Source organism: Pararge aegeria, chromosome 1, assembly GCF_905163445.1.
Source record: "Pararge aegeria chromosome 1, ilParAegt1.1, whole genome shotgun sequence".
Taxonomy (NCBI): Eukaryota; Metazoa; Arthropoda; class Insecta; order Lepidoptera; family Nymphalidae; genus Pararge; species Pararge aegeria.
In genome coordinates, this window is record NC_053180.1 from 3,508,633 (window position 1) to 3,535,349 (window position 26,717).

General features: G+C 36.7%; 1 protein-coding gene across 1 annotated transcript in view; it reads left to right on the forward strand.

Moving 5' to 3' along the window:
• The window catches only part of LOC120623233 (KH domain-containing, RNA-binding, signal transduction-associated protein 2), a 314,271-nt gene that overhangs the window by 284,632 nt on the left and 2,922 nt on the right, over window positions 1-26,717 (forward strand). Inside the window, exons 4-9 of the mRNA XM_039889154.1 lie at window positions 1,892-2,008; window positions 2,155-2,301; window positions 12,344-12,493; window positions 16,388-16,522; window positions 20,298-20,397; window positions 22,494-22,604. Of these exons, the coding sequence (XP_039745088.1) occupies window positions 1,892-2,008; window positions 2,155-2,301; window positions 12,344-12,493; window positions 16,388-16,522; window positions 20,298-20,397; window positions 22,494-22,604 (760 nt within the window). The remainder of the gene's footprint in view (window positions 1-1,891; window positions 2,009-2,154; window positions 2,302-12,343; window positions 12,494-16,387; window positions 16,523-20,297; window positions 20,398-22,493; window positions 22,605-26,717) is intronic.

Consider the following 26,717-nt stretch of genomic DNA (forward strand, 5'->3'; position numbering starts at 1 on the left):
TGTTTATTTATGAGCAGATAAATGATCATTGCTTAGCGTTAGTCGAAAGAATTACTCGGTAAAGAACCACTTTGAAATAACAAAGCACTGTCACTTATACCAACTCTAATAAACGGATCATGGTTCAAGCGAGTGTACAACTTTCCCTTCATTTTTCGGATGCATTCACATCATACTAAATTGTTAAGCAACCAAAATTAACAGAGACCAATAATCCATTGTTAGGAATGAGAAAAAGTTGTCAATAATGTGTCAAATATATGCTAAGAACTTCTACTTCTCTTTCTTCCCTGGGCTTGTCTCCGTACTTGGTCGGCCGGAACCTTCCGTTGTACGTAGTGCCACTGGTACAGCTCCCCGCTGGGTCACTCCAGCCAGCCGAACTCACTCCAGAAGCTAAGCAGGCCGCCCAGGTCGCCATGTGTTAGAAATTCAAACTTGTGGACAAAAGTCCACATAATTCTGTACTATAATTTTTATAATTTTTATTAGTGTTTTTACCTACACTTGGAGGAATTATCAATTTTATAAAAAAATCAATGTGTCATCTCTTGTTTCAAACGTGTCTCATTGTAATATAGACCTTTGAAAAAGTAGATCGAAACTGCAACTAGATGACGATATAAGACTGATGTGAAAGGCATATACTAATTTCGGCATCGACGGTAGGAGAGCCGTAGCTTAATTGGATAAAGCGCTCCGGCCGTGATTGCCGGAAAGTCGCAGGTTCAAATCCTGTCGGTTCCGAAAATTTTTATATGCATTTTCAATTTATAAAATTACGTACTATGATAAAGCCTACCCTTAAGTATTTGTAACTCGTACTGAAGATTTCGATTATATCATCTGCATACCCTCTATGCACGCTACTGTACAACAGGTAACCGAATTCCTAAATACTGTTGAAGGGTGCATAATGATTATAATTTAATTTAATAATCATAATTTTCATGAGGAATCGCCCTGTAAAAATATTAAATCAAAAGAAGCATATTTCTTTTTCCATAAAAACTAAGTAATTCAAAACATAGACAACACACATACAAAGGGTAAATAAGTAAACAATTGTATACAACCCTATTAATAAGAAAAAAATATTAGTACTAAGCTACTATTATTACTAATAATATTCACAGATAAGTCTCAAAGACGGTATAATAATATGGTAATACAATAATACAACTAAAGGATTTCAACTAATATTTCAGTTTTTGTTTACATTGTATAATTGGTACATTTGATCAAAATCGACGCAGTAGCTGAGACAAACATTTTTTTTATTCCACTAAAAGTCAGCCTTTGACTGCAATCTCTGATGGTAATTGAAGATACAGTCTAATACGGTAACGGGATGACCTGTGCGAAAGTATGGCAGTTATAATATGTAACCCTAATTGGGGAATCGTACCGGACCGCTAAAACGCTTGGCGGCACCCCTTTATCAGTATGGTGGTAACTGGTTACGGCCGACTGGCTGTCTGCAGTGAGCAGCGTGGGCTCGAGTCCCACAACTAGAAAAGGTTTGAGTGGTGAGCATGAATGGTTTGGTGTTTTTCTGTATATTATAAGTATTTATGTTAATTATTCATAAAATATTCATCAGTCATCTTAGTACCCATAGCACAAGCTACGCTTAATTTAAAGCGAGATGGCGATGTGTGCATTGTCGTCGAATATTTATTTTTATTTATGACTAACCACGGCAGGGGCCTCCCAAATTGCCCCTGCCAGCCTACCAGGGATCGATCCCGAGACCTCCCACTTAAAACGACAAACCACGAAACTGCGGGAGGTCGTCAAAAAGTTAAGAAACTAAAAGACACTTGCGCATTTTTAACATTAAGTGGGATGAATTCTTACAATGGTACCTAACATATCTGTTTTTTTTCAGTTCAACTTCGTGGGGAAGCTGTTGGGTCCAAAAGGCAACTCCTTGAAGCGGCTGCAAGAGGACACCATGTGCAAGATGGCCGTCTTAGGACGAGGATCTATGAAGGACCGTCAAAAGGTACTCGCATTACACACATCGACATCGTGGTTAACTACGGCCTAAACCCTTCTAATTGTGGGAGGAGAACCGTGTCCTGTTACCGTTAATGGGTTGATGCTGATATGGCGGGGGTTTTTTTTAATCCAATTTTATATGGTGATCAGGAAGAGGAGCTACGTTTGTCCGGTGACCCGAAGTTCGCTCACCTGTCCGACGAGCTGCACGTAGAAATCAGCGCTTTCGCCACGCCGGCTGAAGCTCACGCACGCATAGCGTACGCACTCGCCGAGCTGAGGAGGTTCTTAGTACCGGTACGTATTATTTAAAATTCTATCATTTATTATTTTTCTTTTTTTTTAAATTATCATTAAACTCTTTATTTGTATACCACAACATTAACATATATAAAATATGATAAAAACAGAAACATATCGAAAGAAGTAGAATACAAACGGCGGCCTTATCGCTTAATAGCGATCTCTGCCAGGCAACCTATGAATTAAGAAAAAAAAAGAAGAGGAGAATAGACTGCTGGTGGTACAAATTTTAAAATACATACATGCGAATAACTACATACTAATACATATACTAGTGTACATAAATAGATCAAAAGTAGATAATAAAATTATTAAATAAATAAAATAAATATAAAAATGAACTAATATATATAATAACAACACTTACATATTTAAATACTTTAACATGCAATAAATGAGTAAGTTATATGTTATTACTAGTCGTTGACAATATAATGGGCCTTAACTGTTTTTTTTAAATATCGCCAGTGATTTGGATCGTCGTATGCTCATTGGAAGCGAATTCCACAATTCCATAGCTCGTACGCTAAACGAACGCTAGTAAATTTTTGTCTTATGATAAGGCATACTCAGCGTCAGCGCACGGCACGATCTTAAATTAGATTGCTCGCCAAGAAAAGTGAACTTCTCATTCAAATACGAGGGAATCTAACCATTGACCGCGTTTCTCGTCCGCGTTTTCTTTTATTCCACTACAAGTTAGCCCTTTGTAGTAAGTGATGATGCAGTATAAGATGTTCGGGCTAACCTGTTAGGGAATACGGCAGTTATGTTAAACACATATCCCTAATCAGTTTCTACACGATCGCTTCATAGTTTGTTTTACAAATTGCGTGGGAACCGATTGTTTTCTTGGGATAACAAGCCTATTTTCCTCCCGGAGGATGGTGTTAGTAGCTCACAGTACGCTGCTGTCCGTTCTATATATTACCTTAGTCGCCTCGTACGACACTCGCGGAAAGAGGAGGTGACTACTGTATTCCGATCTGTCTGTTCCGAGAGCAATGTTTATCTGTATAAGATTTTCTTGATAAAGAAATAACTTTTTTAAGTAAATTTTAACCCCAATAATGACAATTGAAGTTCACGTTTTAATTTTTAAATTATTTTTACTGTAATAACGTATTTTCATTAAATACATAATTGGGTCTTATCTTAGGTGGATAAGGTTTCATAGACTTAATTTAAACGACAGAAGAAAGAACAGAAGAAAAAAAACATTCATAACCACCATAAAATAGGTACGTGTACCGATAATAGGGCTTATGTTAAATGTTACTCACTGTGAATGTAGCATTCTATAGGCCAAAGAATAAATAAGATTAGCCTAGAACTTTATTCATTATGTACAAACATAATAAGCGGTGAATGCCCAGTGGGTAGGAGCTCGACCTCACTTTCGGGGGGCCGAGTTCGAATCCCAGCACGCACCTCTAACTTTCCAAAGCTATGCGCGTTTTCAGTATAATCACTTAGCTTAAAATATCACTTGCTTCAAAGGCGAAGGAAAACATTGTGAGGGAACCTGCATGCCGGAGAGTTTACCATAATGTTCTCCGTTCTAAAGGCCCGTGCGGATTGAGCCATTATTATAATATATACTTTCATTGTTAACTGTAAAAAACTGTAAACTGTGAAAAACTCTACTGAGCCACACTAAGCCAGCTTGGTGGACTACGGCCTTAACCCTTCTTATTGTGGGAGGAAGCCCGTGCTGAAGTGAGCCAGTAACGGGTTGATATACTGATGTTACTGACTGAGAATGCAGCTTTCTATATGCCAAATAATTATTAAAATCAGTCTTGAAGTTTATCCATTAAATACAAACATATAAAAAACGTAATCTTTAATTTGTATAATACACACTGATACATTTGCTTCAAGGGCAAAAAATAACCGCTAACTGCTAAAAGCTATCTAAAATTCGATGTTAATTGTCTAATGCGTCAGGGCACTTCTTTTAACGATTGCAGCCATTTGCGAGCCAATCGAATTTGCAAAGCAAATATCGTGCTCTTTGGCTAGAAAGGAAAATGTGTTCATGGAAAACACAGAGCTCGCTTTTGGAAATGTGCAAATTTGAAAGAGCTAGAGAAGTAGATTTTCTCATGGTATACTTACTGAGAGAAGATTCGTTTTCGCGAGGTGAATAAAATAAAATAAAATAAAAATAGCTTTATTTTCCAATTACAATTATTCCCGGAATAAAAAGCAGACAAGATATAATCTACCTCCATTCCAAAAGTCAGTAAAATTAGTTCCGCGGTTTTTACGTGAAAGAGTAAGAAACATCCATCCATCAATACAAACTTTCGCATTTATATTGTTAGTAGGATATTATAGTTATTTAGGACCTACCAATGCTTAAGGTTCAACAATATATTAAAACACATTTATTGCATCGACATTCCGATGAAATTCTTGAACTTTTTTTATGACAAGTTGATTGGAAGCACACCTGTCCGTTTTCATCTCTCGCAAGATAAAATAATGATGGTAAAATTTTGAAATGCCGATGCTTGAAAAGAGCATCTTCTGAATATTTTTTTACCAACTTCTACACGTTAGAATCTACCTTCCGATCTGGTGGTAGAGTCACTATAACTAACAGAACTATCAAAAGTTCCGTTTTTAGGCTAACTAAATTACTTGAAATAAATGAATTTTGAATTTGAATTACATAGTAGTTTTGAACTACATAATAGAAATCGTTATAAAAATATATAAATCGGTTTATCGCTATAAATATTGAGTTGTAATAAAAGCCTGACCACCAAAACAAGAAAGGTGTTCTGGGGACGCTATAGATTTGACAGAGTGGGCGGGAATTGCTAATTTTTTTTTTTAATTTAATATCTAGTAGCATTTTACGAATTCCCTACAATTTACGCACCACCGAATAGGTGACGTAACTTGATGAATGTTTTTTTTCTCTAGGCAGCACCTAAATCATTAGACATCCGATTTAGGCACAGCATAGACAAAAATTGATTTATTTTAATCCACAAGGTTTTTATTTTCCCGGTCATGCTTTAAAATAAATATCCTATCGCACCAGAGAATAACTTCCCGGCACATAGATGCAACACTGTACTAATAACTGCTTTGGCTTAATAATAGATTATAGAACAGCCATTTTGCAATTTTACAGCCAAGCCAGGTGCGAACCGATTTTACGAGCGTATTATAGACGGCGAGGGCTGAGCAATTTTAAAGTTTATCCGTTGTGTGGAACAAAATGAAGGATTTGTTGTACTTGGCATCCATGCAAGGATGTGAACTTCTTCCATCCAATATTTATAGCGGTGTAAAGTTGCGAAATCGGTTATAAACGTTTTCAAACATATTGTATGTCTTAGATATTTTAGTGTAAAACGAATTCTCTTTATTTCACGAAATATGTTTATTATCGTGTTTTTATAAATATAAATTATAACCATATGGATATATGTTTAAGTGTAAAATTTTACGTACTAAGACGCGGAATAGTAAAAATATACACTATTTTTCATGTGCCATATGACTTTGATTGATGATATCTATATTTTTTTCAATTTATTCAATATAGGCAACATCATCACACGTTTTGATGGCCGATTGGCGCAGTTTGGAGCGCCCCTGCTTTCTGAGCCCAAGGCCGTGGGTTCGATTCCCACTACTGGAAAATGTTTGTGTGATCAGCATAAATGTTTGTCAGTGTTTGGGTGTTTATATGTATATTCTAAGGTGTTATGTATATTATTTGTAAAAATATTCATCAGTCGTCTTAGTACCGATAACACAAGCTACGCTTACTTTGGGGCTAGATGGCGGTGTGTGTATTGTAGTAGTATATGTATTTATTTATCATATCGACCCATTACAGGACCACTACAGGGCACGGGTCTCTTGCCACAATAGGAAAGGATGCAAAGCTTAGGCTCATCAAAAGGATGGGAGGTATACGTGCAAAATTTTATAAAACTCGATGCAGCGTTTGAGCCAAACACACGTATAATAAAAGCAAATAAACACACTTTCGAATTATTAACATTATCATAGGAATATATCATTACCATAGTAAACCCACCACGCTGGCCCAGTGCGGATTGGTGGACGTCCGATATAGTATTGATACTTATTGAACTTTCCTGCATCACTTTAAAACATTGTGTATAATTTTTATGTAAAAAAATAACGTATAAATTCAGTAGCAAAATTATATTCAAACTACCTATTTTTTTTTGGTATACAGGTTGTTCTAAAACCCATTGGATCCACATTACTCCAATGGAGCATGTAACTAGCGAATAAATTTCCGCAAAGTGCCATAAAAACATATTTATTTCTATAACGTTTCCAAACAATCACTACAAATATTTGATAGCTATAAAAATTGCCATTCCGTTGTTATGGGAATAGAATAAATATGATGGCATGAAATTCATACAGCTTTTTGATGATACTCGTAGATAAATCTGAGTATTTTTCTTTCGTGTTTAAATAAATTGTACATTCTATTAATTAGGGCTTCTTACCTCAGCGTTAAAACCCCTTTCCAATCATTTACTGAAACGGTTTGTACCGCAAATTAATACTGAAAACGGTCGTCGGTTACTACAAAGTCTCGGCACTATTCAGAGGATTCTAGATACTTTATTTATTATGAGCACCAACAACATGCATATTACACGTTTTTAATCATAGCACACACACAAAAACATGGACTGATATGCACGTCAATAACAAGTGCACAAAGCATTGACAAAGCGTCATATAAAAAAAAAATAACAAAAAATTTAACTCACCGATAAGTGTTCGGTGAGTTTTTTCCTAAAAGCTGTGGGTGAGTCATGGAAGATATCGATGCCAGGTATATTTTTAGATAACTCGTTGTATTCCGGACATATACGTATAATAGGCGCTTGTTTTCCGAGTACCTACTTAGATAGATACTTACTTTCTTAGTTCTTTGATTATCATTGTATTTATTGCATTACTCACGTATATTTAGAATGCAAACTATATTTCTAGGCATATAACGTAAACATATCCAAGAAGAAGTGCCGTGAAGCGACGTTAGATCAGAATACACAGTTGTCACCACGTACATCGTACGAGGAATTTATGATTTATGACTAAGGAAAATTACAGTGGGCAGCAGTATTCTTTTTTCAATTCAATTTTATTTATTTGCTGATACAGGTAAATAGGTGTTACAGAAAAAAATATGTAGATCTTAATAGTATCACGCCAAATTGGCATGCAAATTGTTATCTGTGCTAGTATTTAAATTTTTAGTTACGTTACTACTAGGTACAATGGAGATATTGGCAATAATAAATAAATAAATATACTACGACAATACACACACCGCCATCTAGCCCCAAAGTAAGCGTAGGTTGTGTTATGGCTACTTAGATAGCTGCTGAATTTTTTTTTTTTTTTTGTGAATATAATAAACATAATTTTTTATAATATACAGATAAACACCCAGACACTGAAAAGCATTCATGTTTATCACACAAACTTTTTCCAGTTGTGGGAATCGAAACCACGACCTTGGACTCAGAAAGCAGGGTCGCTGCCCACATTAGCTACCCGTCCCTATATGAGTCTCCCTACTGTCTCAGGAGGGGTCAAGCTGTCCTGATCCCCTCCTCCTTAGCGTAGTAGCCCTGGCAATCGGTTGGGGCGGTTGGTAGACGTCTGGGAAGTATACAACGGGTTCCCCGGACATCCAATAAAGCCAACGAGAGGGACATGCCGTGGTGGTTTTTAGTCGGGTAAACGAGTCCCACATAACCTCCGTCCTGCCCGAAAGGACAGAGGTAGCCATAAAGCTTTTCCACCACGACAAAAAAACAAAAAAAAAAAAGGGTCGCTGCCCACTGCGCCACTCGGCCGTCAATTACAATAATATTGATTACAATTATGAAATCATGTTTATGATAATGCAATAATACAATTAATAAATAATAAATTACAATTAAGTTAATATGGGCACATGTCAAACAAGTAGTAGTTCTCAGTGCTACTACTACTAACTAATGCGATCACCGACCCTCACATTGGGAGACGCTTTTAGTCCGGCACTGTACTGTTACAGACTTTTTACTTGGTGCTAGGGTGCAAAGGCGGCCTTATCACTAAAAGTGATCATTTAAAGGCAACCTGAGCGTGCAAAGCCGATAAAAAGTATTAGTATGAGATAGATTAAGTATAAGTAAATGATAGTTTTGGCGTGGGAACCACAAAGCAGTAAATAAATGTGGGCACGATTTGTCAACTGTCACAATAACCGTATCGCTTACTATAATAATACAGGTTTTACAGCTGCCACAGAATGGACTTTTAGAAAACAAATTGTTATAACCGCGCTAAAATAAGTCAACCGACCCTCGTAAACCTATCAGTAGGTATCTACATGGGCGTACCCAGCTTCTGGCCTGGGGGGGGGAAGTTAATTTTTATTAGGTCACATCGTCCACGGCTGTTTTGTCATACACACAGACACCCACATAAAATAATAGGTATATGTAGAATAGTGTGAATGTGAAGAGCAAACCAAAGAATAAAATAGAAGGAAAAAGCCGAAAATGATCCTGCTTCATGGATAGTTAAATAAATAAATGTGAATTTGACCAAGCTGTGAAAGCCCAGTGGGCAGGACTTCGAATTCACTTTCGGGGGTAGGTTATGTGCGTTTTAAGCAATCTAAATATCACTTGGTCCATGCCTGAGAGTTCTGCATAATGTTCTCAAAAGGGCCACTGGGCCAGCGTGGTGGACTAGCACATTTACCCATTGTGGGAGGAAACCTGTGCCCAGTATTGGACCAGTAATGGGTTGAAATGTGAGATGAAATTTGATGAGTTATCACATATGGTCCACCCTTTGATTAGAGATTTCAGGGGGGGCACTGGATACGCACATGGATAGATACCCATAGATAAGGGCCCCGTACACGATACGATCCGTCACGGACGTTTAATCGATCGCAAGAAAATCGTGTCGATTGATCGTTTCAAAACTGCCGTCCAGTACGGGCATGGGCGGTAGACAAGATTATATTCCCTCAAAAGAAGGCTCAGAGTCACTTAGCGGGCAATGTAGAGAGCTACGCTAATCAGAAATAAGAAGACCTCGTAGAAGAACTAGACTTACCGATATAGCTCAGCGAGTCACAAAGCTGAAGTAGCAATAGGTGGGGTACATAGCTCGGAGAACCAAGGACGTTGCGATCTTAAGGTGCTGGAATGCCGTTCCCACACCGTTCCAACGCAGCGTAGGTCGGCCCCCAACGAGGTGGACAGACGACTTCAGGCGAGTTGCTGGTAGCCGCTGGAGACAACTGACCGTGAATTGTGGAACTTTTAAAGACCTATGTCCAGCAGTGGACTACAATTAGTCGAACTGATGATCTGGGGATATACCCCTGATCTGGGATAGCTTTAACAAGTCCTGCTAAAGCACGGCCATAGGGAAGTGCAGCCCCGTTTAATATTACACGTATAATATTTGATTATTGTTTATACATCTGCACCAATGCTCGGAGACTTGATAAAGCTATGGCAGAAGATATTTTACGTTTTCCCCGTGGAGGAAAATTTCTCCTGCATAAGCATTATTACATTTTTAGCAGCCCGCGTATTTCTAATGTGGCTTGTAGTTTAAATGATACATTTCATAATAATATTTTAATCGTTATTAATTTATTTGACAATTTTGTAACATAGATTACTAATCTTCAAAGGGTGTATGTACCCTACTTGTTTCTATGTAACATAAAGATTGGATGTAACTTACAATGTTATTAATAATAATTAGGATGTTATTAAATTGTAATTGAAGTTGTGGCATTCTATTAAAATATCTTCGATTAAGTAATTTGCTGACAATATTTATGTATAATTTATACATACACATTACCGATACCTCGTTACGATTAGTCAGAAATGACCGGTTATTTCGTATGAAGGGGCATCAAGTGAGACATCGGAAATATTTTTCTCCCTATAAATTCTTCCTTTCTACGTTAGATGTATTATCGTAGAGTTTAGAAAGAAAGCTCAGAAATCACCTTTTAGGACAGTTATAAATGTTGTTTCGTAAATCGCAAACAATGGAACCAATTCTTCTGTATAAGTACAAATCTCATAAAAATACAAATCTTTTTGAAGTCCTCCGTGATGCAGTGGTCTTATAAGCGGAGGTCCCGGATTCGATCGCTGGCTGGGGCAATTTGGGAATTTATAATTTCTCAATTTTCTCTAGTCTGGCCTATGGGAGGTTCAAGCCGTGGCTGGTTACCACCCTGGCAACAAAGATTTGCCGCCAAGTTATTAAGCTTTCCAGTACGATGTCGCGTAGAAACCAATTAGATAAACCTATAAGTTTAAAATAATTGCCGTAACCCCAACAGGTTAGCCCGCTACCATCTTACACTAGTGAGATGGTGAAATTGCAGTCAAGGCATAACTTGCAGTAATATAAAAAAAATACCAAATTATTTTGCCGAATATTCCGATAAGAGCGTAGCCGGATATTGGGTTTTAAAAAGCACAAAAAAATCTGTATCCATCTATCTTCTATATATATATATATATATATATATATATATATATATATATATATCTCTCTCTCTCTTTTATTGTGTGTGGGTATGTTCCGTTTAAGCTCCGAAACGGCTGGACCGATTGCAATGAAACTCAGGGAATCTCCGGATTGACCTGGCGAGTAATCCTGTAAAGTTTGGTGACGATCGGAGCACTTCTATTTTTGAACTGTCAAACTGTCAAATACAGCTTTTATTTACTATGATGATATTCTATTGTTGAGTGTACATGGGTGTAGATAATGATCTTCACCCGCTCGAGAAGAGAATGAATACGGAGAAAAACAAATGATTTAATATATTATGCGACTTAAATTAAAAATTTAATGTTGTAAGTACGCTAGTACTAGTTAAAACTCATTGCACCATCTAGTGGGAGATGCGTGTGGGTGCATGAGTAGCTTCCCAAAACCACGTTTTAGAACTGTCAATCTTGTTTAATTAATAGATTTTTGTAACAAAAGAATTTGGACCAATATCTTAAACCTTGCCTTTTTATTATCCGAAATTGACCAATTTATCTCGAATATTTTACTCACTGTCAACTTTATTAGCTTTCCGGGAAATTTTAATTACTAAATGTAATCTTAATTTTACGCTTGCCTCGGTAAAGGATTAGAGTAATAAATTAAATTTTTCATGGTTATATAAAAACTTTGATGGGGTCGCGCAGGGAAGTACTTTTGGTCACCAAATGTTTAAACGGTTATTATTGTATGTGGCATAGTCATAACAGTGCAAATCAATAGATTGTGCTGAGTAAGTACATTTACCCAATCTGATGGGTGACCGAATATGTATCTCTATTTCGTATTCGCCGAAGAGTTTGTTTTCATTTTTAACTATCAGTCGTAATAACCATCATCTGATAAGAATAATTACCTAAGTTTTAGTACCTGCTAATATATCCTAATATTGGAAGAAAGCTCAGAAATCGCCTTTAAAGACAGTTATAAGTGTTCTCTGTAAATCTCAAACACAGTACAGTTACAGTTACAGTACAGTACACTACCAACAATGCTGTATAAGTACAAATCTTCTCTTGTAAGTTCAAGTCTTTTTAACGACCTACGTGGTATAGTGGTGAGCGCTGTGTCTTATGAGCGGAGATCCCGGGTTCAATCCCCAGTAGGGGCAACTAGGGAATTAATAATTTCTGAGTTTTCTCTGCTCTGGTCTCGTTGGAGGCTGCGGCCTTGGCAGAAATAAGCATGGCTAAAGTACTTTCCCGGACAAGCTCTGTCGCAAAAAGCTGTAGTAGAACTTGAAAAACACTAAATATCAAGGTTTATGAGATAGGTACAACGTGATGACAGACGAACAGAGAAATAAACGGACGGAAAGCAGTCTTAGTAATAGGTTCCCGTTTTACACTTTCCCGAAAAACAAACACTTTTCAATTGTTTTATCAGTATTGTTAAAGTGTACTTCTTGTTGCAGGATTACAACGATGATATAAGGCAAGAACAAATGCTTGAAATGCAAATTCTGTCGTCACAAAATGAACAAAGGCGCTTGACACCTCCGGACTCCTCGAGAAGTGGCAGTGAGGAAACGCTGCCTTTAAGGGACAATGCGAACAAACAAAGAGTAAGTTTATATTAACTTCCGTGCATACGTCTACTAGAGCTCCGTGACATATTTCTCATACTAGTAAAACCTGTTTAAACGTTCTTTTCTTACCTTTATGTTTTTATCCTTTTTTACCTAAATTTTATATTTGACGTTTATTTCGGTTTCTGAAAATCCCGCATGAAGATTTTGCTGTCCCGGACTGAAAAGTATATATTTGACTCCAGGATGCATGCAAATACGATAGATATCCAAAAATATTGGTCCCAATGGTCACGCCTTGGGGAACACCATCAAAGCAACGGAAACGAATAGGACTTAGGCCCAGTGCGTATTGATAGACTCCACATATCTTTGAGTACATTATACTCTCAGGCATGCAGGTTTCCTCACGATGTCTTCATTCACCGTTGAAGCAAGCGATATTATATTACATAAAGCAGACATACTCGTAACTTAAAAAATGAGAGGATATTTTCTATAGGAATCCACTAATCCGCACTGGGCTAGCGTGGTGATAGGCCAACATGAGCATGTTCGAATTTTAATTTCTGAATTTTCTCTGGTCTGAGCTGACGGCATGCTTTATCCGTAGCTAGTCCGACAAAGACTTGCCGCTTAGCGATTTAGTGTTGCGGTACGATGTCGCTTAGACATCAATTAGATTAGGTATGAATTTAACATCAATCATCAGATTGCAATCAGGGCTAGATTGTAGAGGAATACATAAATTGAAAACCCTAGTCCGGACTAGGGTCACAAAGTCCACAAAGACAAATATTCCAATATAAATACTTTGTCCCGAAACAATCTGTGAGATTAAATCCTCGAACAACAGGTGCCATTGAGACGGAACACATTCGGAACGGAAAACAAAGGAAATCCAGACACAACAAGACACAAGAGCTAAGATTGACAACTCTATTGCCGCCCGGGAATTGAAAGTTTTATCTTGAAAGGAAAACAGGAAATAGCATTTTTGCTTCCGATGCAACAAAGTGTAGAGAATCCCGAGTGATTGGGTAGTTTACTGAAGGTTTAAAGTCTTAAATAAAATGAACGAAAACATAATAAATAGTTACGTACACTCCATTTTTTCTAAGTTGCCTTATAATGTAAACCATGTTTTCATCACTGTTTAGTGTAAAATATGGTTATAAACGCACGCACACAGTTCTAACTTTTCTAAGTTATATTCGTTAAAGTAATTAAAATATCACTTGCTTCGATGGTGTAAGAAACATCGTGAGAACCTGCATGCCTGAGATTTCTACATAATGTTCTCAAAGGTATGTGGAGTTCACCAATCCACACTGGGCCAGCGTGGTGGACTACGTTCCCTTCTCATTGTGGGAGGAGACCCGTGCCCTGTAGTGGGCCGATATGATGATGATGATGGATTAACAATAAAAACAAACAAAATGTGAAAATTAAGCTTAATTTCCTATACTCCGCGAACAGCAGGAGAATCTATATGGTGTAATTTATAATTACTTCAATCCGCATACTCCACACCAAACAGATCCCCGGCAATGTACCCTGTACGCACGTTTCGCTCCGAAACCGGAGAATCCTCAGGAGATGTTGACTTTACAATGAATAATTGTTGAGTGACTTGTTAAATTTTAAAAATTAACTTCACATTAAAACGAAAGTAACAAAAATATAGACTAGTATACACTTCACTATACACTTGTTAGTGTAAAGATTCTTTTGAAAATATATGAAGAAAAAGCAATTCATATTCAAGATATTCTTTATCTCTTTTTATTTTATTTGTTTTTTTTATTTATTTCAACACATTTGTTTTTCTTCTATTTTTAAAACAAGCTACACTAAAAAGCATTGATTTAATATTTTACCATCGTAATAAAAATTAATGAAAAAATTGTTAAAAGAAAAAAAATATTTTCGTTCATTGAATCTATAAAAATCCCAGTGAGGAATCATTTCGAATTGAAATCAGTAACTCTGGGCTATAATTATTCATCTAGTCGTTAATACTAGGGTATATCAAAAGCCGTTATCTTATCCACCCACCGCTACCTTTCACGTACAGCAGTATCAGTTGAATCTACCCTTGCGATCGGCCCCCATGTCTAGCATTCAAATAAAGGCTCCCAGATATTCAGTTTGATTTGACATTATCTGCTGAAATATTAAAGTCATCCAGAATATTCCACATCCGAATATTATTTACCTACTTTGATTATCGTCATATTATTTTACACGTTCATAACTGTGACCCATTGGATTCTATTAATTTTATCTATCATTTATTTATATATATATTTTTTTTAATTTTTAACAGTGTTAATTATAATAAAAATTTCATCCCATTTCCTGGAGGAAACTTATTGTTTATCGGGATAAGAAGTATCCTATATCAGCTACCACTATACCAAATTTTATTTAAATCCATTCAGTAGTTTTCACGTGATTCCCGGACAGACAGACAGACAGACAGACGGACAGACAGACAAAAATTAAATAAAAATCTGTTTTGGACTCAGCGTCGATTATAAAGCAACCAGTCAAACTTTTCGAAATATATTAAATGTACAGAAATCTTCCAGTTACAGTTTTATTACAAGTATAGATAAAAGTATTAATCATTTACAATCGGAGCAAGACCGTAAAGCTGTGTTCATGAAGAAAAATAGTACGATTTTATTTTATATATAAAAATTAACATTTTTGTAGAAAATTGCGGAAAAATTATAAATTTCACTGCCTTGCGGTAAGATGAGAAATGGCCTCGGCGTAATTAATGCAAAATAAAGATGCAAATTAATGACGCATGCTTAGCATAATTAACTTTGCTTAGGTTATTAATTTATTTCTTGCCAGGATGGAATACATTATGTATTTATCTTCCTTCAGTTCTTTGTGTCTATATATTTATAATCTTCAGGTAAATAACTTTCTAGAAGTTGTTTTCAAATATGGAATACTTGAACATCGGAGTAAAATGGATCTCATTTAGGTAGGCCTACAGTTCTTGGGCTAGGGCTTTTGTTTAACCAAACTCAGAAGTTTAGGATTTGCGAGTCTAAAACAAGTGAAATTAGGTCCATTTTACTTTACCGATACAGAGTTTAATACTCGAGAACAACTCCTCGATTGCGAGTGACTAAAGCTAAGGCACTAAATATTAAGGAACGGCCTAAACATACTATTGTCGTATCCTGACTTAATAAGTATGTTCACCGGTTAAAGTGTTTTGTTGGAATTGTGCATTTCATCACGCAGAATTTTAAGTGATATTTTGTCTATGACATTTATATAAAAAAAATTAAAACAACAGAATGCCCATGGGTAAGTCGTCGTTTAAGTATCGAATTCATACTTTAGGTGCCACATTTTTTCTTAATTCTAACAGGTATTTTACTTATCTTACTCATTGGGCCAGGCCATGATCAGCCAGCCTTGAGACAGGATCTGTCAAACTGATAAAAAATGTCAATGTCAGGAGAGTACACTGCCGTTCCTTTAACGAATACCCGCGAGAATGGGACAGTAGATCTGGCAGATTTACCTTATAAGTAGGTATCTCAGAGGATTCACGAAGTTACAAATTTGAATTTCAAACAAAATAATTCTATTACAAACGATTTTAGTCTGGATTTTCAACTTCGTCGCCAGGCAGGGTTTAAATAGGTGACCTCCAGACGCCATCGACAAATGAGTTGATAAAAATATTAGGAGAGTAACAATTTCGATTATTAATTTAATAACATAGAAACAGACGAACAGACATTTGTCCACATCCTTTACAGCTATCAACAGCCTTTTTTCTACACAGAAAATGACTTCAAATTTACTTGAGCCCCCCTGAAGCACGTGAGCATAACGAGAGGAACGAACGGAAACGCAGAGGTAGTTAAATAATACTGTTTTATTATTCCACAGCTACCAACCACACCGCTCATACACGCGCAGCCGACTTTACCGGCTTTACCGGCTTTAGCCGTCAACCACACCAACGCGCATGAATTCTCACCTCCCACACCGACCCCTGCGCCAGAGCACCTAACTCATCATCAGGTAATTCCAAAAAACTTCAGCCGTTTGCCCTGTGGGCAGTGAACCTGCTGAGTCCAAGGCTGTGGGTTCATGCGCACTGATGGAACATGTTTTTGTTTTTTTTTTTCATGAATAGCGGGCAAACGATTTTATTATGAACACTGAAAATGACAATGAATTTAATAAATTATTAAAAAATACCTCATAGCGTAATGCTTTTAGTCTGTAAATGTTTTTTTTTATTTTGAGCATCACCAATAAAATCGGTTTCCATACGATGGCTTACTTATGTTAAAATTCATTAATTATTTACTAAAAAAATAACGCCCAAACTATTAATATTTTACTACAAATTTAACATTGTGTTTTGTGCCGAATAAATTGAAATTATAAATAAATATACTACGACAATACATACATCGCCAGCTAGCCCCAAAGTAAGCATAGCTTGTGTTATGGGTAACAAGATGACTCACGAATATTTTTATGAATAATATACATAAATACTTATAAATTACAAATAAATACCCAGACACTGAAAAACATTAATGTTCATCACACAAACATTTTCCAAATGTGGGAATCAAACCCACGGCCTCGGACTCAGAAAGCAGGGTTGCTGCCCACTGCGCCATTCGGCTGTCACTGTCAAGTGCGAGGTAGATCTGGTATTGCGTATATTAGAAGAATACCAGGCATCCAGATGATGAGGATGGAATTTATTTCTACTGCGTGAGGTACGGTAAAAATAAATTCCATCCAGAGATGTGCGATGAACATGAATGTTTTTCAATGGCTGGGTGTTTTCTATATATTATAAGTATCTATGTTTATTATTCACTAAAATATGTATCTCAATTATAACACAAGCTACGCTTAGCTTACGGTTAGGTCATATATATTTTTTTTTATTTAAAAAGGAATCATTTTTGTGCCTTTTGGAGTAGAGACTTTGGGACCGTGGGGTCCGGAGGCAAGAGCCCTTTTCAAAGAATTATCGAAAAGGGTTATCGAGTCTACCGGTGATCCTAGAGCGGGCAGTTACCTTGGCCAACGAATTAGTTTGGCCATCCAGAGGGGCAATGCTGCCAGCATCTTAGGAACTGTGCCTCGCTGCGGTGGTTTCGAGGACGTTCTAGATTTTATTTAGATTTTAAATAGTTTATTTTAGGTTATAGTTATGTATTAATAAAAATTATATTTTAGAGATAATCAAATAAATAATTAATTTATCTCATTAATAAATAAATATACTACGAAAATACACACATCGCCATCCAGCCCAAAAGTAAGCGTAGCTATATAAAAGGAATTATTTTTACATTCAAATTTATTTTTATTTTAATCTGTGTACACCAGTTTTTTCAAATTGGCATATTTTTATGAAAAAGTTGTAAGTTGGTAATAAGATAAGCTTTTCTGAACTATCTTAAAATATAGATGTAGTAAAGTATCAAGTAGATTTTAAATGAATTTAAAATAATGAAATAGTTCAAACAAACTAAAAAAACACGCTTGGTATAAAAAACTAAACTAATTTCTTTCTTTTAGTTTATTCATAATAGCGATTTTTTTAGTTTTTCTTGATCTATTATTTTTATTAGAGCAAAATTAATCGGTAACCCATCCACCATTAAAGAGATAATTTTTTTTTTTTTTATTCAGTGTGCCCGTCTCTCGAAATGCAAGTTCTAATTATTATTTAAAACAGGCCATTAAAAAGTATAATAGCTAACGCCCTCTACCATCTAGTAGCTTAATTTTTTTGTGGAATTTGTTAGGTACGCGAACGCCATAGGTTTTTTACATTTGGGTCTAGATGGCGCTGTAGTAATTAGTAAAAAATCTTATTTTTTATAGTGAAAATTGGAATAATCTTTTCAGATTAGTGTATTGTCATCGGTCCTCGATATGTCTACAAAGTTTGAAAGAAATCTGACCGTTTAAAGTGGGTCAAAATCGCGCCCAAAGAAGTCGGTTACAAACAAACATACAAGTGAAGCTAATATAAAGCGTGTAAAAAGAACGAAGATGTTACAAAATTAACAATAGGGTGATAGTCATAATATACAGATAAATCCACTATAATTTAAATGTACTGCGAAATACATGGCAACTTATTCAAAATCATAATGCACCACATTTACGCGCTAAAATCCTCATCCGCTATTGGCTGCTTCAATGGTGGCCTCGCCTAGCTAGAATCACATGATTTTTCGTTATTGTATTTAAAATCTTAACTAAAAGCATTAAGGTCTGTATTTCAATGGTGCTACATTACAAGTATTTTAGTACTGAGTGAAGCTGAAGTGTGGTTTAAAACTATAATAGTGGTACTGGCATTGAATCGATTTTAAACATAAGTTTTTTAACATCTTAGTAATTTTACTATTTTAATGCAGAGTTAAGCTACAGAATAATGTTATTTAATAGTATATGCCAGTGTTGGTAGTACTGGCATTGCAATCGATTTTTAAAAAGAAGTTGTACTACAGCATCTTAGTATTTTTTCTTCAAAATCTTTTAAAAAAGCTTTCTGGGTCGAGCATTATGTTAACACCTACCAAAAAATACAAAGCATTGAGCGTAATGTGTCGTCGGCTAAATCTCAATTCAAACGCCAGCACACGTGGAAAGGAATTTTATTCTCTTTCTACGTTTTTGCTTTTTCCATTTCCAGAAAAGATAAATCTGAGAAATATGTTCGTGTTTTCGCATTTTGTGAAACGTATTCTCACTCGCTAAAATCCATAAAATGACTTGTGTACTCATATTTGTAGTCAACGACCATCGGCCGTACGCTATGATTACATTATGACGTTATAAACGAACAATGTACCAAAACTTGGAGAACATGCCCCTCGCCGCTCCACTTTGCTGCATAAGTAATGAAAATATTGTTTACGTAATAAGGGTTAAGACTAGAAGAGTTGTTTGTGTATAACCCGCGCCATTAAAGAATAGATTTCTAAAAGACGCCCGTTACGTGCTAACTCTTTCGGACAATATTCGCCAGCCTATATATATTTGAAGTTTTGAAGTTAAGAAGACAGGAAGCCTATAAGACCGTGGTCGTTAAAGCAGAATTATTTAAATATTAGAAGAAATAAACACTTTTTTGCACGTATAATATATATAAAGGAAAAGAACCAGTAAGAAATTTACAGTCAAAAAAAAATTGTATACATACAAAGGCGGCCTTATAGAATAAAAAATAACGTTTCACAGACAAGACTTACAGCAAGAAAACGGTATCGTGCCAAGAGTGTTGCATATATACATAAATACCAAAATGTATAGATACAAATACACACATAATTTATTGACGTTTATTAACGTTTTGGTTTCATAATTATTACTCTTATTTGAGCGACGTAAATGCAATAAAACTGATATTTTGAAGAATGCTTTTATAGCAATAATAGTCGTAAACGCCCAATGTCTCATGTCTGTTGTTACGACAACTGTAATTTTGTGTTAGTGGTCGATCTATGATAAAGAGTACTATTTAATAATAGAAAAAAGTTTACTAAGACTGTATTATCAAGTTGTGTCTATTTTACACTCGTTTACTATAATGTGATCATTAGTTTTCCTGGGATAACAAGCAGCCTATATTACTCCATTCTTTCAACAAAATCTAGGCCAAAAATAAGTAATATGCAATAGCAGACTTGGGCACAAGGCCTGTTGCACTTTGAACGTACGCACGGTTTACTAATGATTCTGATCTTCAATATGCTACCAAAAATAGAAACCAATGTAGCTGGACACTTACCATTTCTCTTATTGTTAGCAGTTGGCTCCAAGTCATCCAGCTCATGGGATGTTGGTCAGCGGAGGTGTAATGCAGCAACCCCCGACTCACCACTTGCTAGCACAAAACGCCATATTGGGTGAGTAGACTTATTATTTCTTTACCATCATCTACAATCATCATCAACCCCCATTACCGGCCCACTACAGGGTACTGGTCTCTCAGAATGAGAAGGGTTCAAGCCGTAGTCCACCACGCTGGCCAATCGCGGATTGGTAGACTTCACACGCCTTTGTAAACTCTCACTAATGCATGCTTCCTCGCGATGTTTTCCTATACCATTTAAAGCAAGTTATATTTTATTGCATAAATTTAAAATGTACATAACTTTCAGAGTTATGTACATTTTAGGTAAAGGCACTTTTTGACATTGATAGCCTTTTTTTTTATATTCCACTACGAGTTAGCCCTTGACTGCAGTCTAGATGGTAGCGGGCTAACCTGTTAGGGAGTATGGTAGTCTTACCCCTTCCACCGGCATTCTAAATTGCTTAGCGGCACGTCTTTGTCGGTAGGGTTGTTACTAGCCACGGCCAAAGCCTCCCACTAGACCAATCTAGAGAAAATTCAGAAATCATAAATTCCCAAATTGCTCCAGCCTAAATTCACAGCGCTCACTGTTGCCCCAGGTAGGTCGTCAAAAATCCTGATTTAAATACATACAGTTTAAAGGAATTCTAGTGGTGACGTTTTCGCAAAAGTTTCGTAGAGCAAACTTGGGTTGCAGATTATTCACATTCATGATTACACCAAATTAGACTCCTGAATTATTTATGGTTGAGGAATTGATCGATTAATTTAAACTTAATAATTACATATTATTGTTCCTCTGTCATAATTTTTAACTTATGGATGCCTACAGTCATAATTTGTAGGGATTCACAAACTACTTGGTACTGTGCCGAATAAGTGAGTGAACTTCTTTGTATACTCATTGAGAGTATCGGCACGCAAGTAAGGTTGAGCCGGGCTGCTCCTATTCGTTGCAATGTCTGGCGGTTTATAAGATTCACTATATACTCATTATCTTATATAAATGCTTGTATCAAGCGAATTTGCTGTGACTCGTTTGAAGTCGTCTGTCCACTTGTGAAAAATACTGCTTGAAAAACTTTTTTTAGTAATAAGAGATGTTTAGACTACTAACTTTGACCCTACACTTCTTTGCCAGTTGGGTCATTGTGTTTTTACTAACGATGATGAAAATCGCTTACTGCCTAGTGCTTGCTTTGTATCATTGCTTACTTTGACTATTTCTTATTACTAAATGCCTAATTATACCTACTTAACAACTAAACTTAGGTATTTTACGGACGTTAAATTTCATTCCTTAACCGGGCATAATGAGGGTTTTCAATTTGTATGAATATCGAACTTAATCTGTCAACTCTAGTTTTTTTGCTAACTATAAACTCACTTTGCACCAAAAAAATTGTTCAAGACAGGTTTAAAGAAATAAAAAATGGCTTGAGCCATTGCCAAAGAGTGCCACCACAAACACCATGACAGGAAATTTTTATATATAAGATGGAATCCATAATTATATACAAATCTTGTGTGAAGGTGTTTATGGTCGCACTCCTCTAAAACGGCTTGACCGATTTTTATGAAATATAAAAATATATATCTATATCTGTGTATATTTGGTAGGTATGAGAAGTAGGTCAATTAAATAGGATTTTTTTTTATTTGGCCTCAAAAAAGTACCTATATGTCATTAGACACGGTAGCTGGCGCTGCTGTTGAATTAATATCAATCTGATTAAAATATCGTATTTAATGTGATGATACTTTTTCGGGCAGGACGACGTCTGCCGGGTCCACTCGTATATAAATATATAAATAAATATATAAATATACTACGACAATACACACATCGCCACTTAGCCCCAAAGTAAGCGTAGCTTGTGTTATGGGTACTAAGATGACTGATGAATATTTTTATGAATTATATGTACATAAATACTTATAAAATACATATAAACACCCAGACACTGAAAAACACTTAATGCTCATCACACAAACATTTTCCAGTTGTGGGAATCGAACCCACGGCCTTGGTCTCAGAAAGCAGGGTCGCTGCCCACTGCGCCAGTCGGCCGTATAATAGGATTATTAATATTATTAGGATTTAGCTGCACTAACCTGACTACTAACGTACTAATAACTAACCAGGTGGCGGCGACATACTGGGTCTGAGCAGCCCGGTCCTGGGGGGGATGCTGCACGCACACCCTGCCCTGCGTGGGGTGAAGCCCACCACCGTTCACGCGTTAGCTACGCAAGGTCGGTACGTCGATATTTATCTAGAAGTTTCCATCACAACAGAAAGCCAATTTATAAATTTGAACACGCGAATTTTAAGTTTGGGAATGCTCCCCTTCTGAAAACCCTCCATCCCTCCTGGCCTATTCCCATATGTCGTAAAATCAAGTCTTATGCCATCATGGAAAACGGCGTGACCCCCTCTTTGCCATCATTCCCCCTTTGCGCCGCTGCATGCTCTCTTCTTTTGTATTTATAATATGTTATTGTTACTATGAGTAATACAATTATTGAATACATTTTATTAACGAAGCTCTTGATGTTACGTGATATCCAACTAATTTTGAAACTACTTCACAAATCCATGACGCTGCGCAGAATAGAGCTTAGATTTCCTTTAATTCTATTGATTAAAATATGCACCACTCCGCTGCTTTGCGCTCATTTCTGAAAAGTTTCTAAAAGGGCAACCCTTAAGGGTCTTCTGTACCCTATATTTAGACGCGGACGAATTCGCGAGCAGCCACTAGTAGTTAATATATATCTTCTTCTTCTTTAGGTGCCTCCTCAACTAGTAAAGGTTGGCTGTCAGTTTTTTTACTTCGCCTTTTCTCTTGCGAGGCTAAATTGCGATCCCAGTCCACTCTCTAATGTTGCGCAACCAAGCGACCTTCCTTTTGCGACCGATGCACCTCTTTCCAGCAACTTTTCCCATCATTATCAGTTGCAGTAACTCGTATTTGTAATGCCTAAGCTGTATAAGCAACTTTTTTTCAACTTCTAAAGTTCGCGCTGACAACTTACTCGTCGCAAGACTTCCTAATTTGTAATCTTTTGAGTCCACCTAAGCATGCGTCGATAGGCAGACATCTCTAGACGTTTCCTGAGGTCTTCTTCTTTGATGGTCCAGGATTTGCATCCGTAAAGAATTATTTGCCATACGTAACAATGTAGAAGGCATTTACGTAATGCGGGATTGAAGCAGCGGCTAGTGAGCACTTTTTTTATGCTTTAAATGGGCGATTTCTATCCGGGTTTTCCAATGCTTCTGACATGACTGCCTCCGAATATAAATTAAATAATACAGGAAACATAATACAGCCTTGTCGAACTCCTCACTATGTCTCTATGTCATTGGATACTTCGCTATCTATATGCACTGAAGCCTTTTGGTTGTAGTACAGATTCCATATGTTCCGCAGGTCTTTTTCCATCTAGGCCTATACCCTTCAGAAGTGTCTCAATACGGTCATGCTTGACCCTGTCAAATGCTTTCTCATAATCTATGAAGCACATAAACACGTCTTGCTGCCTCTCCTTACATTTTTGGACAAGAACCTGTAGGGCAAATAAATCTTCCCTAGTGCCTACGCCAGCTCTAGTTAGTATAATATTCTACCTGAACTATCTCATTTTCATATAAGCAGCATCCCCACCACTTTAAACACTAACCTACTTATATCATGCAGGAATATTTTATACGCGAAACACTTAAAGTTTCGCTCGTGAAACTGACATACATCAAAGTTGTAAAGTTTCTGAATACTTACAACTAATGACTTAACTTGGCTCCGTAGTCATACTGTGGATGTAGGGTTAGTCATTAAAACCGTATAGGTATATTTCTTCCCACTTCAACAATAAAATGTTGGCACATATAAATTTCCTAAAAGCCTAGTGGTGAAATATTTAAGAATAATTTTATGCTCACGTCAATTTTAGCGATCGACTGAAAAAGCTTTCTTCTCTCTCTTTTCGCAGTGTGAGAGTGTGAGAAGTTTTTGCTTATTTCTGCCCCTAAGCAGCATTATTGCAATGCTGTGTAGTTTCGAGTGTAATAACAGGCATATGAGGCTTAATACTTACGCCGCCTATTGATGGACACAGGGCGGCATGTTGCAGGACATTCCTTGTATGCCCTGTGAAGTGTTGCCCTATTTATATACTATAGTTTTCTACTTTTGTGGGCCATCTACTTGGTCCATAATTATAAGTATAAAAAAAACATTCACTCACTTGCACTTACTTCCCAATTCATTCGCTCATTAATTAATTAAAAATACATATCTGACCGCAACCACAATACTGAAAACAAAACATTCGGAATATTTCCAAGTGACAGAATTATTCGCATGTCCCAGTTGTACAAACAGCACGTCATATAGTGGTCATAATAAATTCAAAACATTCGCGGTTTTAGATGAAAATTGTTCGCAATCCCCAAATACATTTAGAACGGTGTTTCCCTTTGCCCATCCAACTTGTGATGCCGACCGCAATCCGCTTTGTACCGTTACGTTTGTTTTGAGAAACCGCTATCACGTAATTGATATCAAAATCACTGCACCGGTTCACTTGGAAGGGCTTTTGCGATTTAATTAAACGTCTCCGGGTGACGGCTCTTTTATAGGGAGCTGGGGTGATTGTTGTGGGCTTGGAAAACGATAAAATTCCTTCAAGTATTCCTTGTATAATAGAAAAATCGATTGTGGTACAAGTTGTAAGAGACAGAGATTTGTTGTTAAACTTGCATGGACTCATTCCCAGCCCTATAGCCATTTCTGGGCACAATGGACCTCTCTTAGTAGAGCTTTTTGTGACAGAGCCCGATGAAGCCCATGCTCATTTATGTCACCGAACAGCGTTGTTGCACGCTGTGTTACAAGGCAAGCGTTTTATGAGAGAATTTGTACGGGAAAGAACTACCACCATCACCATGTACCAAACAGCATTATCGTAATGTTCTTGTCCGAAGGGCATGGTTGGCGGTGTGATTTCAGGCACATTACGCCTCAGGTGATGGACACAGGGCGGCACGTTTCATGAGCATCTTTTCCGATTTGCCATCAGCTGGGCCATTTACTTGGCCCGTCAATTTGAACTATTAAAAAAATAGGGTAGATATCTAACAACGCTGCAATTATTTGAATGAGGATAACGATTTCTCGAGATTGGTGGCCAATCTTATTGGAGGGACGCTTGGCTTGGAATATTGTGTGGAAAATTATATTGCTAAGGGAAGTCTTAATTATAGTGATTTGATATTGTCCGTTAAATAGTTCATTAATAGAGTCTCAGAGTTCATCTATTCATAGTTCCTATACATGCATCCTATAAATGGTTAAAATCGGTTTAATACTGACGAAGATTCGGTAGTACGTCGCCAAAAAAATGCGTCGAAAGTCATTTAAAAATACCAATTTCTCGAGCTAGAGCAATAACGTATTCAACTTCAGTGAACAAAGCCTTATGACATCTTGCTCGCTACGCTACAAGATAGATATTCGTAAGTATATGGTATGTTCTAGAATAGCGATAGCGAAACTTCACATACAATATAGGCCGTTCTGAAAGCCTCATCTGGTTATATATCTTCTTTGTTCTCACTTACGTTCATACATTCTACTAATACTAGTCGTACTAAACTACCTGTAAATTATATAAAACACTTAGACTGCTCACTTATTCTCGCCTACAAATAGAAAACTGGAACAAACTTCAAAAACGATAAAACACCCCGCAAATTTTCCCTTGTAATGAGACAATCGGATGTGGTACAAGTTACAAGAGAGTCGAGAGTTCTGTACCTATAGTGATGACGTCACTCGTTCTGAAACAAATTTTCTCATAACTCCGAAACGATAGTGGTGCGTGTCGGGCTCGAACTCGGCCTCCATGGAAGGAAAACCGTAGCCTTACCAACTAGGCTATCACCGCTTCTACTAAAATTTAATTCTACATTACTGTTCTTTAACAAAAATTGAATCATCGCTCCAAAGCGTACATCGTGGTAAATGTGTTTGCGATACGTTGCCACATCGCATCGTGTGGTCTGGGCGAGAGTAAATAAATCACTCATCACTAAAAACCGAACAAATATTTTGATATAAAATTCAAAACAATTCTCACTCATTACTCATGAGTTTATTATTTTAACGACACTCTTTTCATAAATTCGGTTGAAAAAAAAATTAGCAAATCTAAAAGTAGTGCTATCCTCTCTTCATTACTTCCCATGTGAAAAGGACAGTATAACTTTTACCTAGGTCACGCTATTCCTGAGTAATTATAGGTTTATTTTGTTTTCATATTTGTTTGTCACTCCATAGTAATTACGATCATTCGGCAATGATA